Raw genomic sequence first — 20,446 nt, 5'->3', positions numbered from 1 at the left:
GATGCTGACCATTTAAGACCGAGTGAGCAAGTTTTTCTCTAATTGACAAAATTCGGTTCCTTGCTGAAGAGGGTCAAGGATATTCTGTTGTTCAATATAATCGAAGCCTAAGATTGAAATTACGGTACTGGACATTTAAAGGAGTTTAAGAAAGGAGGGTTTGGGCAGGAAAGATCAATGAAGTCTCACTGAATCGCAGAGAAGGTTTGAGAGAAGTCAGGTTTCCCCTTATCATGTTCCAATGAAAAGCTGCAGAAGACAGAGAGAAGGAAAGAGATTAGAAATTCATACCAGGTGGTTGAAGAGCTGGTAAATAAAGTCAGCTAGAATTGGGTAAATGCCATTATTGTGAGTGGAGGAAAATGGAATAAGAGCAGATACAAGGAAATATCTTGATACACATTGTGAGGAAAATCTTATGAACAATTAAGATTTTTAGGAACTTCAGTGCAAAATAGGGCATTGGAAAGAAATTGATCATGGGGTGGTGTAGAAGAGGCAACCAACTAGTTAGCCAGAGAAGCTGAGTGCGGTCAGGGAAAGGTACAGCAGAGAAAGAGATGAATTTGTGAAAGGTAAAGGTGTGATGGGAATAAATACAGATATTCCCTAAACCAATCCAACAGAGGAAGAATTCAAATTGTAGGCACCAGCTGGAATGGAGCAAAGAATGCTCCTGATTTTCTGTCATGGAAAACCAGGGCTGAGATCTATCCAGGTTTGTACTACATCATGTAGATATGGTCTGGAGGAAATAAAGGGAATTAAATAAGGCGCTTAGGCTGAAAACAGCTTAGATATTGGTGGATGTGAATGATTGAGTCTGGCTCGGTCAACTCATTAGGTGATCAGAAAGGGAGGGATCAGCTATTGGACAAAAGAATGTGGCAGAACACTGCAGGGGTGTTCAGGTTAGTTAGGGAGAAGAGTACTATGTAATAGGGGCAGATTGCAACTATTGGTATTCCAGAGAAATCCTGATTGCGCATTCGGGGGGGAAGGGAGAATCAGCAATAGTCAGTATGAAGTGGGAACTATGAGTCTGAAGCAGTGGGGAAATACATGAAAATAATATATCGCTTTTGTTTTCAAGAACGTCAGCCTGTTCCACAGAGAAAGCTAGAATCAGACAGTTGCCATTTAGACTCAGACAGTTCTTTAGTCATTTGACAAAACACTCACTTTTCAACAAATGCCACAATGAAACCAGAGATGGAACTAAAAATATTGGAGAGAAACTTAGTGATGAGATCAAATTCACAGATGGATCCTTTTGGCAAATTCAACACCCAGATGACTTCGGAGCCTGGTGAGAGAACGAGGATGGAGGGGTGGATGAATTTGAGATCATTCAGAGCCAGTCACTATTTGGGTAGATGCTTGTTTTAGTGCAGAACACTCTGTCAAATTATACAAAAGGGAGAACGCAGATAATAGAGTTGACAGGACTGTCAGAAGAGAACGAAAGAAAGTGGTTTTAAGAAACTAACAGAAATCCAAAGGAGCATAAACCACTTGCAAAATCAACATTTTTTGGAGAGATTTATGGATGGCCTAAAGAATTATGTGGAAAAAGGGACTAGGACATACGTGGTCCAAGTAGCTTATGAAGCTGAAAACAGATGTCAGGAGCATATGTGAAATGCACATGAACAATGGGAGCTGATTGCAAATAAAAAATGAATGGATTGAATATCACAATTTGATTTTGAGTTTATTGAAAATAGATTCAAACTCAAAGCAGGTGTGGAGAAAGAAAATGTGGCAGTAAAAGGAGATCTTGGCAAATGGACAGAAAGAATAACATAGATGATCACTGAATAAAATATAGTTGGAAATCATGAAGTTAGAAACTTTAACTTCTAGGAGGGTAACATTATTCAGAGGCAGTGATAAAAGCATAAAATGAAGAAGGAGGCATGAAGTCTGCAAAAGGACTTGGACATACTGGGAGAATGGACAAAGAAGTGGAATATAATGAAGGGAAGTGTATGGTCATGCACTTTGGAAGAAGTAATAAAGGCATGGACTATTTTCTAAATGGGAAGAAAATTCAAAATCCAGAGGTGCAAAAGGACTTGGGAGTCCTCGCATGGGATTCCCTAAAGGTTAATTTGCAAGTTGAGTCGGTGGTAAGGAATGCAAATGCAATGTTAGCATTCATGTCCAGAGGACTAGAATATACGAGCAAAAATGTAATACTGATGTTTTATAAGGCATTGGTCAAACTGCACTTGGAGTATTGTGAGCAGTTTTGGGCCCCTTATCAAGAAAAGATGTGCTGACATTGGAGATGGTCCAGAGGAATTTCAGAAGAATGATTCCATGAATGAAGGAGTTCATGTATGAGGAGCATTTGATGGCTCTGGCCCTGTGCTCACAGGAGTTTAGAATGGGAGGGGAATCTCTATGAAACCTAATGAATACTGAAAGGCCTAGATAGAGTGGATATGGAGAGGATGTTTCCTATAGTGGGTGAGTCTAGGAACAGATGGCACAGCCACAGATTAGAGGGACATCCATTTAGAACAGAGATGAGGATGAATTTCTTTAGCCAGAGAGTGGTGAATTTGTGGAATTCATTGCCATGGACAGCTGTGGAGGCAAAGTCATTGAGTATATTTAAAGCATATTTCAATTTTTATAGGTTCTTGATTAGTAACAGTGTCAAAGGGGAAGAAGGCAGGAGAATGGGGTTGAGAGATAATATATCAACCGTGATGGAATGGTGGAGCAGACTCAATGGGTCAAATGGCCTAAATCTGCTCCAATGTCTTATGGTCTAAATTGATAAATGCTGGAACTAATTTATAGGTATGTTTGTCAGTATGTGTAAAATGGGAAGATGGAGCCCTATTTCAGATATAAACTGTCCTTTTAAAACAAAACAAAACTTGCATGTTTAAAAAGGGCCCATGAAGAGAACAAGGATAAGGCTGAGCAAGAAGGTTAGAAAAACTAATCTGTTTTCAATAAGAGCTTAAGGGGTCTTGACAGGGTGGATTTTCAGAGAATGTTTCCACTTGTGAGAGAATGTATTCACTGATTAAAAATAAGGGGTTATCTATTTAAAACACAGCTGAAGTGTTTATTTTTCTCTTTCAGAGAATTGTAAATTTTGTAACTCATTTTCAAAACACAGTCTTTGAACATTTTCAAGGCAGGGACAAATAGATTATTGATATAAGCAAGGAAGGAATGCTAAGGCTTTCTAAGACATTGGTCAGACAACATTTGGAGTATTGTGAGCAGTTTTGGGCCCCTATCTAAGAAAAGATGTGCTGATATTGGAAAGGGTCCAAAGGAGGTTCGAGAGGATGATTCCAGGAATGAAAGAGTTAGCTTATGAAGGGCACTTGATGTCTCTGGACTTGTGGTGTTTAGAAGAATGATGGGGATGTCATTGAAACCTCCTGAAAGACCTAGATGGAGTGGATATGGAGAGGAAGTTTCCAGTAGTGAGAGAATCTAGGACCCGAGGGCATAGTCTCACAATACAATGTCCCTTTGGAACAAAGATGGAAGAATTTCTTTGACCAGAGGATGGTGAATTTGTAAAATTCATTGCCACAGATGTAGGGACCAAGCCTTTGGATATACATGTAACTCGTTGTAAGGTTTCAAAGCTAATGTAATGGCCTCTCTGTAATGTTTCACTGCTAAGGCTAAGGTAATGGTTTCTCTGTAGCAGTAATGTTTTGGTTATGACTAGAGATTAAGGGGACTTTGGAATGTATGTTAGCCAATGAGAGGGATGTTGTTCTTTCTTGTGGGTCTGGAAGAGGGATTTTCACAATCTTTTGAAGTTACAGGCATATCAGCCTTGAACATGGATGACATGGCAGGTTGGAGAAGCTGAGTGGCCTATCACTACTCCCAATTCTTATATAAAAGACTGACCCATCCAGTGTTTTGTGATTCAAGAATACATTATGTGGCTCACTTATTTACACATTTCCAAAATGTGTGCTTGATTGTTGGTGGCCAATGGTATAATTTACTCAATTTGATGTAACTTTGTGCTTTTCCAATTTTTTTTTGATGAAATGTAACCTACCAACTGTATCTCCACAGCAGTCAATGGCCTGTGATTCAAGAGCTGAAGTTTTTCTGCCCTAAAGAATGGACAATAAAAGTCATTATCACAATAGAAGTTACTCAGACTTTCAACAATTCTAACTCTTCAATATTTAAATATAGATTCCAAAAATTGAAAACATAGTTTTGCAAAGCTGATTCCTCAAAAGGTGCTTTGCAGGCAAATAGATAGGCATAAATGGTTATTGACAGTCATAATTATGGTGAATATTCTAATAGACATGCTTTAACTCATTTTAATAACAATAAATGTACTTCCCCCTCCAAAGTCGGATGAAATTTTGGACATACAGCCCATAAAATTCTTTACATGAAATATACTTTATACATAAAATTATTTTGTTAAATAAAAAAAAGAGCAGGAGTGTTCAAGAGCCTAAAGATATTTTACACACTATGCATGTATAGAAACTAAAGGTGCATAAAAACTGTACAGAAAAATTACCCAGGTGTGTCCTGTGCACAAAACCAGGGCAAAAGGAATTTGGTTAATTATTAATCAGTCTATTCCAGATTATCAGCCAGGAGACTGAGGTGCTATCAAGCCTCACATATTCACCAATAATCTGCTCAATGATGCCCAGCTGGGGTTCATTAGGTCTATTCCTTTATTGACATCATCGGTCTTGGTCCAAAAGTGGACTCAAGAAGTGAATTCCAAAGGTGAATAGGTAACTCCTCCAGACCAAAGCCACATATAATAGAGTGGTATGAAAGAGACCTGTTAAGACTGAAGTTAATGAGCATTGAGGGAAAACATTGCAGTAGTTGGGATCATAGATGACTGAAGGCAATTGCTGTAGTTGTTGCAATTCAATTATTCCAACCCCAGTTTATCACTTCAGGAGTTTGTCAGGACAATGTTGTGGATGTGGAGTGGCTACAGTGTCCCTTCTACAAAATGCACTGCATTACTCACTGAGGAACCTTCCAGGATTGGGGTGGGGGGGCAAGGTGGAGATACTTCTCAAGCAAAGGAGATGCAAGGCGCTCCTTCCCTCAGATAGCCTGTAGGACATCCTTGAATAACGTGTAACACCTGCTTAGCTTCTCCCCTCCCCCCACCCCGACCAGGGTCACGTGAAGTCGTGGGAGGAGGTGATGGATGGTTGTATGAGCAGCTGGTGCATATCACGTTCTGATTATGTGACCACTGACACCAGGCAGATAATCTCTGAAGAGTACTGATAATGGCTGGGGTCACCCATCTTGTAAAGACAATGCCCAGAAGGAGCCAATGGCAAACCACCGCTGCAGAGAAAATGTCAAGAACAATCATGGTCATGAGATCATGATCGCCTAACATCAAATGACACAGCACATAATAATGATGAAGAAGAATATCACCCCTCCCAGTAACGAAAACAAGGATTCCAGAGGCATTGGAACATCACCACCTTCATGATCTCCTCCCTGCAAGTCACATGCCATGCAGATTTTGAAATATTTTGCAGCTTCTTCATATTCACCTTGTCAGAATCCTGGAACTTCCTCCTCAACAGCATTACGGGAACACTTACTCCAGAAGGCCTGTAAAATCTCAGCACTGCCTTCTAATGGCAGCTTAGGATGAACAATAAATGCAGGTGATGCCCAGATTCCTCCAAAAATTAATCAATAGAAATAAAACTGTCCTGGACAGTAATTCAGGGCTACACCTTTCCATTTATTCAACAAGTCACATTTTTTAATATCTACAAGCTACATTGTTACAATATTCTGAATCAACTCAATTAGATAAATGAATAGAAATATGAAACTCATGTAAATTCTTACTTCCATTATAAAACCCCATCAAATTGTTGTTCTTATTGTGCGATATAATAGACGGCTGAGTGGAGCACTGGGTGAGAGGTACTGGGCCCACTCCTTAAAGGTTAAACGTTACATGAGATTTGACAGGAGTTTTCGATGAGAAAGCAATAAAAATATTTGAAAAACACACACAAAATGCTGGTGGAACGCAGCAGGCCAGGCAGCATCTATAGGAAGAAACACTGTCGACGTTTCTGGCCAAGACCCTTCGTCAGGACTGAAGAATATTTTGAGATTCTGATTTTATTTTCTGTCAATTATTTACCTGTTGATTGCTTCCAAAAGTACACCAAGATTTTAAAGATAGGTTGTTACATCAGTCCATATCAGTTTCTTTGTGTGCATGTGTCTCCAATGTTAATGCTGACTGAGTTAGGGAAATATGCCCTCAAAAATTCGACAAACATGACTCAAAAAACTGAGATATAGAAAAAAATTCACTGGCACAGAATTTATCTGAAAAAGATAATCCTGACACATACACAGATGAACTGGCTTCACATTACAGAACATTGCAATACAAGTCTTTTTTAAGGGATGCAACACCCCCACCCCCCTGGTAATTTGGATAATCTTTTATTGACAACACCTCCCCACCCCCCAGTTCTTGGGACAATTCGTACAATTTAATGGAAGAATCTGGGTTTGCTTGGTGCGTCAGCACTATAAAAGCCACAGCTAACTCACATTAATTAAGAGGTTGTCAAGTCGGAGTTCTTGTTCTTCTTTGAACATGTATGTGCAGCTTCCCCACTTGAAAGGGATTGAATGCACCTACCCGAAGGTTTTTTAACCGGATTCCACTCAATGACCAAACAACTTTTCCTTTTTCCTCCTTTTATTTTTCGCAAGTGCGGCAGTTTGATAGTTCCGTTAGTTCCATCAGTCATTAGTCATAAATAACCAGTCATTAGCCATAAGCTGAAAAAACTGGCTGCCTCTCGGACTTTGTAGACAAATTCCAACCTGCACAGTCTCCATTTCTCTAATGGACCGTTATGTTTTCAAACCAGGTGAACCCTCCCGAAGGTTTGCGAGCTCTTCTTAAGACTTGCGCCGTTTCTGAGAAGCACCTGCGCACGATGATCCCCGTGACGAAGCTAGCACTAACCCAAACACAGTGACAGCAGTGCTCTTTTCCATGAAACAGTTTCTCAAGTTATTTAAAGTTCGGCATCTTACCGCAGATTCCAACGCTGCTCCCGGACTGCCGCTGTGATGCTGCAGGGCTGTTTCCCCCCCCATCCCCCAATGTTCCGGGCAGAAGCAGCACTCAGGCAGTGGGTTCCGTCCAGTCTATCAGTGGATTCTTGCTATTACTTTTAAATTTTATTTTCTTTTGCCTCTAGGTCCCAGTACTTTCTAGAAACTCAAGTTTGACTTGACAGAGGTTAATAACAGTAACAGAACAACCTAAGATTTAAACCCTGCACATCACTCCATTGCTGTAATTTGCAGCTGCAAGTCATCAGAATCCAGTAATTTATAGTCCAAACCCTTGGGGTGCCTTGCTCATATTGTTAAACTAGTTTTCAGCATATCTTGCAGTGGTGTTGTGATACAAATTATTGTTATAACCGAATCATTTAAAAATTTCTGCCAAAATATACAGAGTTAGTTTGCCTATCTTTACAACCATCAATAAATAATAAAGACAGCATACAATGCAAGTACTGGGGGCAGGACAACCATCATGAGTAAAGACCTTCCAAATACAGCTGGTAAGTGACGTGCTAATGAAAGCATGTACACCACGTGGCAGTTCTTTTTCAGACAAAACCACAATAAATTCTTTGTGCCTTTCTTCTCACTTTTTCTATCATTTGAAGAGTTCTCTTAGAGGATTGTTAGTTTGTCAACGTTCCAGTTTTACTTAATTTGCGGCAATGTTTCCCCTCTCCTTAAAGTTATTATTTTTGGCAAAGGAAGTAACATTTTTGCTTCTCATGACTCACTAACTTCATCTGCATATTTAAACATACACTTCACAGCTTCTACAATATATTATGGCAGCATATAATATACATGTAGTGACAACTTTATTAGGTACATCGTCATTGTGTGCTGTGTCTGACATGGGAGATCATGGTCTTAAACTGTCTTTATTTGCCTGTGGGGAAGACCCTGTAACGTTGAATCAGGTTCGCTGGTCTGGTGAATGAGACAGAAGTCGTTTGCAAATATTCAACTGAATATTCATGTTCCCCAAAGTTACAGAAACTATAAAGCTGAATATTCAACAGACATTGTCTAAAGCATACCTTCCCAATGGCTACGTGCACTGCTTGTCTTAAACAAAGAAAGAGAGAGAACTTCCCACATGTGCTCTCTATATACCCAGGAATTTGGAACTGGACACCAGACAGCTAACCAATGAGTAAAGCAGCTGCAGTTTCTAAACTAATCAATCACAATGGAAGCGACCTCCAACAATCAGAATAAGGCAAGCTCACCCCACAAACAATCCAATCCTTGAAAGCCGCAAAAATATTGATCCAGCTCTCAGACTAGTAACCTCAGACTCTCGCAAACTCACTAAGTTACATGCAAAACTCAAAAGCAAAATACCCAATACTGTAAACCCAATAGTTACCTCCCAGTAACTCCAGTAGTCCACCAGCCACCAGCCCCACGCCGGAGTGTAGTAGCTAATGAGCTGGTCCCCCACTCGATCTTATAATTCAACTCTCTGATACGATCAGCCAGGTGAATCAATCCATCAGGAACGTAGGTGTAGCCTTCTCAACCAATAACAGTACAAGTGCCACCTTCCTTTGTAAAGTAATCAAAATCAGTTCCCAGAACAGCCTGGCCGCACCATGCTGTGAAAGGCTATCATTCAAAACCTACCTTCCTTTGTAATCCAGGGCTGCTCATCCAGGGCACTGGGGTGGCATTCCTACAGCATCACATATCAACCACACCACCCTGAGGAAACCACGGATAGGCCTAGGAACTGCATATCCAGTAAGTGTCATTCAGTGCCCAGCAAGTACCCACCTTCACGACACCATATGGCATAGACACAGCGATTTGCAATGTCTCCAGCGCGGGATACTGGGAATCTTGAATGGAATGAGAGAAATCTGGCAGAGGACAAAAGCAGCCCTTGCCAGCTGGGGGGGGGGGGCTTAAAGAATGATCCTTCCACCTCAACAGCCTCCCTCTTGTTTGCCCAGACAGTACTTCCTCCACATTGCACAGACAGTGGGAATGGGGATGCCGTTTACCTGCTCCTCCAGGACCCCGACTTTGAGCAATGCTAAAAACATTTCTTTATGAGATATGGGGTAACCCCTAGTCCCCGTCAGCTTATCCAACTTCCATACCTGGCTATGCACTCCCTCTCCTACATACTCTAAACTTCGCAGTAATTCAATTGTTGTACTTACAGGATGACCAACAGCTGGTGCTATTAAAGACAGCAGAACCCCTTTTATTGGAAAAACTGTCACAGTAATCTCATGTCCTAGCATTCCAGAAGTTAATTCAATATCCTCTGGCAGGTTACCACTATCGCATATATTCTATAACAGCCATTTGGGCCAGTTACTTTACTAAAGTAGAATCTTGCTTAGTGTGTCATTAATCATTTTGATTCCATGTAATGAAACACAGGATATTTCATTTTAGGGTTAATGTATGAAGAGTTTAAAGGAATTTTTAAGAGATATTTTCCCCAATCCCTGCTTCCACAGGAGCTCAGGGTGCTGTCACAAGACATTTGTCAGAGGATGTAGTTGCTAACTGAGAAGTGAAAATAACAGTTGTTGATTTGGGAAAAGCATCAAAACTGGCAGTTAACCTATGAAGTGAAACAAGCCAAGAAAGCACTGCACTCCAACTGCCTTTATGTCACCACAAACTCTCATATTGACCCTTGTAGAATTACTGGAAACAATGATTCAACTCCTTTTAAAAAGCAAGCCCTTTAAAAATTTTCCATGTTTTGATTAGACCTCCCCTCATTCTTCTAAACTCTCGAAAACAGAGCCCCAATTTACCTACTCTCTCCTTATGGTTGTTACGAAGGATGAACAGCTCTGATGGGCAGAAGGGTGCAAGGTTGCCCATGTCCCCCTCCTCTGGAAGAATTACAAACCGTTACTGTTGCCAGGCTGTTAATGAGAGAGAAAGAGATGGAACAAAACATACTGGGACTGGAACATTTGCTTCAGACAAGGGTGAGATAAGACCGGGGGGAGAGAGACCATATTATGACTCCTGTAAGACTCACGGCTCCGGAGAAGGCTGTTTACTTGGTACTATTCTGTTCATAAAATTCCTCAGTGGACAGTCGGAGTGAGCTGCTTTGATGGGCTAAGCCATTCAAACCTGATTGGCACCTGAGACCCCGTGAGTAGGGATAAAAGTGAGGTCTGGGGAAACACCCCTCAGACGCACCAAGAGACACACTAGTGAGCACTGTTTAAGTATTGGAACCCACGAGAAAAGTGTGGGGCATCAGAGACCAAACGAAGGATCGGTCAATTTGAACTCACAGTGTTTATAGCGAGGCCGGTGGGGGCTTGTGTGTGTGTCCATCCTTGCCTGGATGACGAGTCCACCATAGAAGAACGGTCTAGCTAAAGGACAGAGGGGTCATACCTGAATGGCCACAACAACACATCGATGGATCAAGATCGTAAAGGAAGGTTTGCAAGACAATAGCTGTCACTGTTAGCTCGCTCTCTCTCTCTCTCTCCAACAATTACAACAAAAGAACCAACAACTACCTCAGCCTACATGAACTGAACTGAACTTTATACTTTCCCATGATAATTCATTATCCCCATATCAACGATAGAGCTTGTTTATTATTGATTATTATTATACCCACACTTTTAGGTTTAGTATTGCTAACGTGTATTATCTGTATATTTGCATTGTTGATATTGATTTGTATATTTTACTAATAAACACTGTTTTGAAAATAGTACCAGACTCCAACGGACACTTCTATCTTTGCTGGTAAGACACCTAGTTACGGGGTACGTAACAAATTGGGGGCTCGTTCGGGATCTGATACCAAATTGGGGGGGGCCAGTGAATCAGGCTATAGGTCTAGTATTTGTTCTGGTTGTGTGGGTAACCAGACGGGAAACCAGCAAAGATGGATGTAGACGAATTTATAGAAAACCCGACTTTGAAGGCGCTAGAGAGTGCCAAAAAGACGGACTTGGTGAATATTGCGAAAGGTTTAAATATCACAGAGGTGAAGTTGTCAATGAAAAAGTGGGAGATACAGAGGGCCATAGCCCAGTATTATATATCCGAGGATGTGTTCACGCCAGGGGTATTGGAACTTATCCCTGAAAAGAAACCAGTTGTTGGGGTGGTTCAGTTAGAGTTGGAAAAATTAAGGTTGGAAGCAGAGGAGAAAGAGAAACAGAGGGAGCATGAACTTAGGTTAAAACAGCTGGAAGCAGTGGAGAAAGAGAAAGAGAGGCAACTTGAGCTGGAAATAGAGAGGATAAAGCAACAGGGAAAAGACCCAGAGGAAGGCTCAAGAGAGGAGAAGTTTAATGTTAGTAGAGAGTTTAGGTTAGTACCTCCGTTCAAGGAGACAGATGTTGATAGTTACTTATTGCATTTTGAAAAGGTGGCAGTGATTCAGAAGTGGCCCAGAGATCACTGGGTGGCGTTGTTACAAAGTGCATTAAAAAGTAAGGCTCAACGGGCATATGTGGCATTGTCCACGGACAAGTCCAAGGATTATGAGGAAGTAAAAGAGGCTATCCTTCGGGCCTATGAGTTGGTACCTGAGGCATATAGAGAAAAGTTCAGAGATTTAAAGAAACTGTGGAATCAGACGTATGCAGAGTTTGCCTATGAAAAGGGTGTGCTCTTGGATCGCTGGTGTGCTGCAGAAAAGGTGGAGGAGGATTTCCATTGTTTCAGAGAGTTAATTCTGATTGAGGAATTTAAAGGTTGTGTTTCGGATAATATCAGGATGTATCTGAACGAGAAGCCGAATAAGTCTATATCAGAATTTGCCAGGTGCGCAGATGAATATGCCCTAACCCACAAGTCAAGGTTTTCCTCGAATAAGAGTTACCAGAAAGGCAGTAGGGACGGTAAAGAAAGTCCACCAACTAAGGTAGAGAATAAGCCAGGAGCTAGTGGTAAAGGTAAGGAGGAGGACAAGCAGGCTGGCAGGAAGGTTCCTGGCTTGACCTGTTATAATGGTGGAAAGGTTGGTCATATTGCATCTAAGTGCTTTGCTCCGAAGAAGGAGACAGGAAAAGGGAAAACAGCAATCCCTACAGGGTGTATTGAGTCGATTAGCAAATCGACAGGGAAGGCAAAGGTAGATAGAGTACGAGCTGTCACTGTTTGCTCGCTCTCTCTCTCTCTCTTCAACAATTACAACAAAAGAACCAACAACTACCTCAGCCTACATGAACTGAACTGAACTTTATACTTTCCCATGATAATTCATTATCCCCTAGACATCGATAGAGCTTGTTTATTATTGATTATTATTATACCCACACTTTTAGGTTTAGTATTGTTAACGTGTATTATCTGTATATTTGCATTGTTGATATTGATTTGCATATTTTACTAATAAACACTGTTTTGAAAATAGTACCAGACTCCAACGGACACTTCTATCTTTGCTGGTAAGACACCCAGTTATGGGGTACGTAACATGGTAAAGCTGGAATCAGTCTAGTCGATGTTCATTCTCTCTTTGACAAGCACATTCAGAACCAAGACTATTACAGGTTTCCCCTGCTATTCGAAGGTAGAGCGTTCCTATGAAATGGTTCGTAAGCCGGAATGTCGTAAGGTGAAGAAGCAATTACCATTTATTTATATGGGAAAAATTTGTGAATGTTCCCAGACCCAAAAAATAACTTACTAAATGATGCCAAATAACACATAAAACCTAAAATAACAGTAACATATAGTAAAAGCAGGAATGATCTGATAAATACACAGCCTATATAAAGTAGAAATACTTTTCTGCAATCATTGCAGCACTGTCTAGTGTAGCGAAAATCTCATTACTTAGCGGAAGCAGTCTCTCCAGTAACCTTTAAGCTACAAAGCTGCCAATTCATACCAAATAACACATAAAAATACACAGCCTATATAAAGTAGAAATAATGTACGTAAGTGTAGTTTGACTTACCGGAATTGGGAAGACAACGAGCACACTGATGATGGTGTGTTAGGCTGAGTCGTCGGAGGTTGGGGTGCTTGGCAATTTTTTCCAATAAATTGCAGTTTCGTCACAGTTAAACACTTATATGAATAACCACCTTCCGTATTTATTTCCTTCATTTCTGCTGGGAACTTTTCGGCAGCTTCAGTATCAGCCAAAGCACTCTCTCCAGTAAACTTTAAGCTATGAAGCTGCCCTCGCCTCAGAAACCGATCAAACCACCCATGACTACCTTTAAATTCCACTTTTGCATCACCATCGTCCAGTGCTTTCTGCTTCAGTTTATTAAAAAGACTGACTGATTTCTCCTTAAGTATAAGATAACTTAATGGAACACCACACTTTGTATCAATCCACTCAAGCAATAGACTTTCCAATTTATCTATTATTAGATGCCGACTAAGAGAGACCACTTTGCTACGAGCAGAACCAACAGTAACATCGGCAGTTTTCAAGATTCTTTCTCTCTGCGTATAAATAACGTGAATGGTTTAATGCACAGACAATGTCCTTACTTCGTTCACCACGATCTAAACGCTTAATTATGTCTAGTTTTACGCTAAGTGTAACACCTTTACGAGCTCTTTTAGGCTTTTCCGATACCTTAGAACTCATCTTGCTAACGGATGCACAGAATAAATCGACATAAAGCACAGATGCTCACAGGCACGTGTTTAAGCAATGGCGGCTAGAATGCAGTTCCGGGGGAGGAGCTTGGCTGCTCGGGGTGCGCGCTGCCTTTTTTTGTAACAGTGAAAACACCTTCAGTTAGCAAAAACAGGTAACTAATGTAGGTCTTTCGTAACAGCGAGGGGCCGTAAAGAGAAACGTTCAAAAAATGGAAGCCACCTGTATTCCTAATATATGACGTGACATTTGCTGTTCTGTCAAAGTTAAAATTTATTATCAAAGTACATATATGTCACCATATACTACACGCAGATTCATTTTCTTGTGGACATTCACAATAGATACAAATAAATATAATAGAATCAATGACAAACTACACACAAAGACAAATGACCAATGTAGAAAAGAAGTCAAACTGTGTAAATACAATCAATCATACTGAGAACATGAGATGTAGAGTCCTTGAAAATGAGTCCATGGATATGGAACAAGTTAACTCAGTGTCAAGGTGAGCAGGTCAGTCCACAGACATAGAAACCTATAAATGTATAGTGCAATAGAAAAGGAATAACACAGTTTTCAAGGGTTCATGCTGAAATCTGATGGTGGAGGGGAAGAAGCTGTACTTAAATCATTGTGTATGGGTCTTTGGGCCCCTATCTCTCCTCCCTGATGGTGGTATCAAGAAGAGTGAGTGTCCAAAATCATATAGAATATTCTACATGTGGTCTCGTCATGGCATTTCATAATCATATTAAGACTTCCTTATTTCTGTTACTAAACCTTCTTGCAATGAAGGCCAATATACTATATCATTTGCCTTCAGAATTGAAGGTATTCAGTGACTTAAATAAGAGCACAACTTGGTCCCTTTGAAAACCAACACCCTGTAATCTCTCAGCATTTAACAAATATGCTGCTTTTCTGTTATCTTCAACAAGGTGAATGACCTCGTTATTTTCCACATTGTTTCATTTGCCAAGGTCACGCCCACTCATTCAGCTAGCCCGTATATCCCCGAGGCCTCTGAACATCTTTCCCCACATTCATAATCACACCTGATTTAGTATCTTCAGCAAACTTGGAAATATGTTTCACCCTCTCAGCCAAATCACTTATATAGATTGCAAACAGCTGGGGCCCAAGTAGTGACCCTCGCAATAGACCATACAGTTCCCCGGCCCAACTATCTATTCTCTTTTTTCTATTTGATAAGTATCCTGTCAATACAATACCCAAATTCTATCTGCTCTATTCATGTTAACCAACATGTGTGGGATCCTATCAAAGCTTTTCAGAAATCCAACCGTGCCACAATCATTGGTTCTGCCATATTTATTCCATTTGTCACATCCACATAAACTCCAGCAGATTAAGCAATGTAATTTGCTTTCACAAATCACATTGACTCTGCTCAACCCTATTATTCTTTAAGATGTTCCATCACTGCATCTTTTGTTATAAATTCCAGCATATTCCCCATCACTGACCCCAGACTAACAGGCAGGAAATTAGCCTTATCAATACCTCTCAATCTTATACTGCTCTGTAAGATCACCCTTCATTTTCCTACCCTCCAAAAAAAAAAAGCCCCAACCTGCTCAATCTCTCTTCATAGCTTAGTTCCTTGAGTCCCAGCAACACCCTTGTAAACCTTCGTTGCATTCTTTCCGGCTTATGGCGTCTCTCCTACTGCAGGGTAACCAAACGTGAATGCAGCCTCACCAATGTCTTGTACAACTGCAGGATAACATTCCAACTTCTAGACTTAATGCCGTACTCTCTGATGGCTAGCATTGCAAAACCTTTCTTCGCACCATATACCTGTACTCCAAGATCTCTGTTCTACAACACTGCCCTGGGCCCTACAGTCCACTACAATGGTTCTACCTTCATTTGTCTTCCCCAGACGCAACACCACACACTCAACTGAATTGAACTCCATTTGCTATTATTACCCAGCCCAGTAATTAAGATCCCTCTATAAATCTTAATGAACATATGCCTTGTACATTCTCATCCAAATAATTAATATCATTGATGAAGAGCAATGGGTCTAGCACTGACCCTCCGGGGGGACACCACTAATCAGCGGTCTCCTGTCCAAAAATAACTTTACACCATCACTCTGAGCTTCCTACAATCATTCCAATTCTCTATCTAGTTGGCTAGCCTTCCCTGGATCCATGCAATCTAACTTTTCATAGCAGCCTACCATGTGTAGCCTTATTAAATGACTTACTGAAGTACATATAGACCATACATACCACCCTGCCCTCATGGACCTTCTTGGTTACTTCCTGAAAGGACTCATATTTATGAGATGTGATCTCCTATGTATAAAGCCCTGCTGACAAGCCATAATTAACCACTGCCTTTCCAACTGCTTGTTTATAACTTGCAAACCACAGGTGTTAGGTTTTGCTGGTCCATAGTTCCTCTTCTGCATCTTTTCTGAAGTCTCCACTTCCTTCCTGCAATATGACAACCAGAACTACACACCATATTCTAAACGTGGCTGAACCGAAGTTTTATATAGTTGCAATGTGATTGTCCGACTTTTTATGATGAATATACCAACCTATGTAGTATGCTGCATGGCTTCTTTAAAACCCTACCTATTTATGTTGTCACTTCCAGTAAGCTATAGACTTACACCCTGATATCTCTCTGTACATCAGTTCTTCAATTTACTGTAAACTTTCCTCACAAAGTGCAATAGCTCACACCTCTCTGGATTAAACTCCATCTCCCTTTTCTCTGTCTGCATTTCCAACTGGTTTATATACGGCTGAATTCTTTGACAATCTTCCTTACTATCCACATCTCCACCAATTTTGTGCCATCTACCTATCCACTAATCAGCCCAAATCATTTATGTATGTCATATATTTTTTTATATACATCAATCTTATCACATGGGAAGCAATGGTCTTCTCAGGTTCCTGCTGTGGTATATAAATACAGAAATTTAGAATCTGTTCCAAAGATAAACAGTGAGCAGTAGCAGCACACCATCAAATGCATAACCTTGCCATAGAAGTGGTTTCTTACTTACAAGATGGAATAGTTCTAATTCTGCAGTAAGGAATAAATTCTAACTTGCCTTATAATCCACAGCCAAGTGGTGAAATGCAGGTTAGATTTTAACATTTAAGAGAAATTTGGATAAATGCATGGATAGCGGGCTATGGTCCAGGTGGATCAAAGGATTGTTTTGAATTGACTTGGGAATTTACTTACATTATTCACTTACATGAGTAAAAGTCTTTACATTACATCTTCATCTAAATGTGCAATTTATAGTAATTAGTAATAAACAGTACACACAACAGGACAGAAACACAATGGTATCAGCGTGAATTAATCAGTCTGATGGCTCGCTAGAAGAAGCTGTCCTGGAGTTTGCTGGTTCTGGCTTTTATGCTGCAGTACCGTTTTCCAGATGGTAGCAGCTAGAACAGTTTGAGGTTGGGGTGACTTGGGTCCCCAATGATCCTTTGGGCATCTTTACGCATATCTGTCTCTGTAAATGTCCTGAGTAGTGGGAAGTTCACATCTACAGATGCGCTGGGCTGTCCGCACCACTTACAGTTCCCATACCATGCAGGGATGCAGCCAATCAGGATGCTCTCAATTTTGTCCCTGTAGAAAGTCCTTAGGATTTGGGATTCTGTACTGCAGTGCTCTACAACATCTATGCTCTATGAAATGATTGAAATGATTGAAATCAGTTAAGTCATTCAAGCTAAATTAATCCATACAATCTATCTGATGATTTGTCACAATTATGAGGTTCAATCTTCTATCAAAGCATTTCAAATGTTTCACATAATAAATAACTTCTGAAGGGCAATCGCTATTGTTATTTGTATATATTTGGCAGCCATTCTAACACTGGCAGCCATGAAACATGAGACAACTTAATCTCCATTTTGAGTGATTAATGAAATTCTGCTCTGCATTCCAAGGTGATTTCTCAATATGGGAAAAGCTCAAGTCTGACTTTAAGCCACACATGCATAAAAGGAGTACTGCTGATGTATTCAAATTTGTTAACATTTGTCAATCCAATCTATCTAAATGATTGTGATGATTATCTTTATTTTACTGTAAATATTTACTTTCACTATATAATAAAACTCATTCCTCATTGCTTTTTAATATAGAGTTGTTTTGTACTTGTCATTTTCAATCTTGGCACTTCCACATCAGATAAACGCTTATGCACGATCTTTCCAAGAAGTGCAATATAAAGAATAAGCTCTGGTCATATTCTGACTTCCAACAATGTTTTACCCAGATGGAATTTGCTACATTTGGCTTTATCACTCACAAATTAAAATATTTTTAGTTAATTACTTTTGGATATTTAGCCCATAATTTAGGCAGATATGTTGTGACTCACACAGTAATACATTTCTGTTATAGCAAATATTCGAGTTGCAATAAACAAAATTTAAAATCAGTTCTTATTTACTCAGGGAATAGTATTAGAAACAAGGATACTCTTTCCAGGCCAGCCAATATTGATGTCTTTGCCTGACAAGAATCTGATTAAGTTGCATAAACACCTTTTCACATTAAAGTGCTAAATAGCCAAACTTGTAAAGCCATAGCAATCATTAAGAACGGGCTGTATTCTAGTTGAGTGTGAAAAATAAGCAATTTAACACAGTCAAAACTGCAATGCATACCTTATTTTTTTTCATCTAGCACTTTTGCAACAAGCAGGATTTTCTGGTAGCCAATCATTTTAATTCTAATCCTCATTCCCATTCCTAAAATGTCAGTCCATGGCCAGCTCTACTGCCATGATGTGGCCACTCAAATTCCATCTGGGTAGCCTCCAACCTGACAGCATGAACATCGATTTCTCTAATTTTAAATAATTTCTCCCCCTGCTCTGCCTTCTCTCTTCTTCCATTCTCATTGTCTCCCCTCTTACCTCCGTCACTTCCCTCTGGTGCTCCTCTTCCCTCCCCTTCCCCCATTTTCCTCTATCAGATTCTTTCTTCTTCGGCCCTTTACCTTTTCCACCTATTACCTACCAGCTTCTCACTTCATCCTCTCCCCCTTCACAACCCACCTACTTTTCCCCTGGATTCACTTCTACTTTCCCTTCACCCCCACCTTTTTATTTTGGCTTCTTCCCCCTTCTTTTCCAGTCCTGATGAAGGACTTTGGTCTGAAACATCGACTCTTTACTCCTTTCCATACCCACTGAGCTCCTCCAGCAATTTCTTTTGTGTTACTCTGGAATTCTAGCATCTGCAGAATCTAAAGAGCAAACACGAGGAAATCTGCAGATGCTGGAAATTCAAACAACAACACACACAAAATGCTGCTGGAACACAGCAGGCCAGGCAGCATCTATAGCAGGGGTGTCAAACTCACTTTAGGTCAAGGGCCGGATTGAGCAAAATGCAGCTTCATGCGGGCTGGATCAGTCGGACGCGTGCGAATGCAGCTTTCATTGCCTCCGTTTTTTCAGCCTGCTCTCATGTGTCTCAGTCTCTGCTATAACTACAAAGTGTTTCACTTTACAAATTCCGTTTCTTATGAAGAAGACTGCCGAATAAACACTAAAAACCCTGAAAACCTGGTACCTGAATAAACTCAGCATTAGCCATATCATACGCCATAGGCGCTTCGATTACTGCGGCCAGCTTTAATAGTAATTAGATATTATCTCGCGGGCCAAAGATAATTCCATCGCGGGCCAGATTTGGCCCGCGGGCCTTGAGTTTGACATATATGATCTATAGGGAGAAGCACTGTCGACGTTTTGGGCCAAGACCCTTCATCAGGACTAACCAAAAGGAAAGATAGTAAGAGATTTGAAAGTAGTGGGGGGAGGGGGAAATGCGAAATGATAGGAGAAGACCGGAGGGGATGGGATGGAGCTGGAAAGGTGATTGGCGAAAGTGATACAGAGCTGGAGAAGGGAAAGGATCACGGGACGGGAGGCCTCAGGAGAAAGAAGGGTGGGGGGGAAGCACCAGAGGGAGATGGAGAACAGGCAAACAACTAAATATGTCAGGGATGGGGTAAGAAGGGGAGGAGGGGTATTAACAGAAGTTAGAGAGGTCAATGTTCATGCCATCGGGTTGAAGGCTACCCAGCCGGTATATAAGGTGTTGTTCCTCCAACCTGAGTTTGGATTCATTTTGACAATAGAGGAGGCCATGGATAGACATATCAGAATGGGAATTGGACGTGGAATTAAAATGTGCGGCCACTGGGAGATCCTGCTTTTTCTGGTGGACCGAGTGTAGGTGTTTAGCGAAACGGTCTCCCAGTCTGCATCGGGTCTCACCAATATATAAAAGGCCACACCAGGAGCACCGGACGCAGTATACCACACCAGCCGACTCATAGGTGAAGTGTCGCCTCACCTGGAAGGACTGTCTGGGGCCCTGAATGGTGGTGAAGGAGGAAGTGTAAGGGCAGGTGTAGCACTTGTTCCGTTTACAAGGATAAGTGCCAGGAGGGAGATCGGTGGGAAGGAATGGGGGGGACGAGTGGACAAGGGAGTCGTGTAGGGAGCGATCCCTGCGAAAAGCAGAAGGGGGGAGGGAAAAATGTGTTTGGTAGTGGGATCCCGTTGGAGGTGACGGAAGTTATGGAGAATTATACGTTGGACCTGGAGGCTGGTGGGGTGGTAGGTAAGGACAAGGGGAACCCTATCCCGAGTGGGGTGGCGGGTGGATGGGGTGAGGGCAGATG

The 20,446-nt window shown here is 41.0% G+C and overlaps 1 protein-coding gene across 3 annotated transcripts in view; it reads right to left on the bottom strand.

Annotated features, from left to right (window-relative positions):
* crcp (calcitonin gene-related peptide-receptor component protein) overlaps positions 1-20,446 on the bottom strand; it is a 77,260-nt gene that overhangs the window by 1,769 nt on the left and 55,045 nt on the right. For all 3 annotated transcript variants that reach the window (XM_073053503.1, XM_073053502.1, XM_073053504.1), the window contains exon 5: positions 4,058-4,115. In XM_073053503.1, the coding sequence (XP_072909604.1) occupies positions 4,058-4,115 (58 nt within the window). The remainder of the gene's footprint in view (positions 1-4,057; positions 4,116-20,446) is intronic.

The sequence above is a fragment of the Hemitrygon akajei genome, chromosome 8 (genome assembly GCF_048418815.1).
Source record: "Hemitrygon akajei chromosome 8, sHemAka1.3, whole genome shotgun sequence".
Taxonomy (NCBI): Eukaryota; Metazoa; Chordata; class Chondrichthyes; order Myliobatiformes; family Dasyatidae; genus Hemitrygon; species Hemitrygon akajei.
This window is presented reverse-complemented; position numbering and strand designations above follow the sequence as displayed.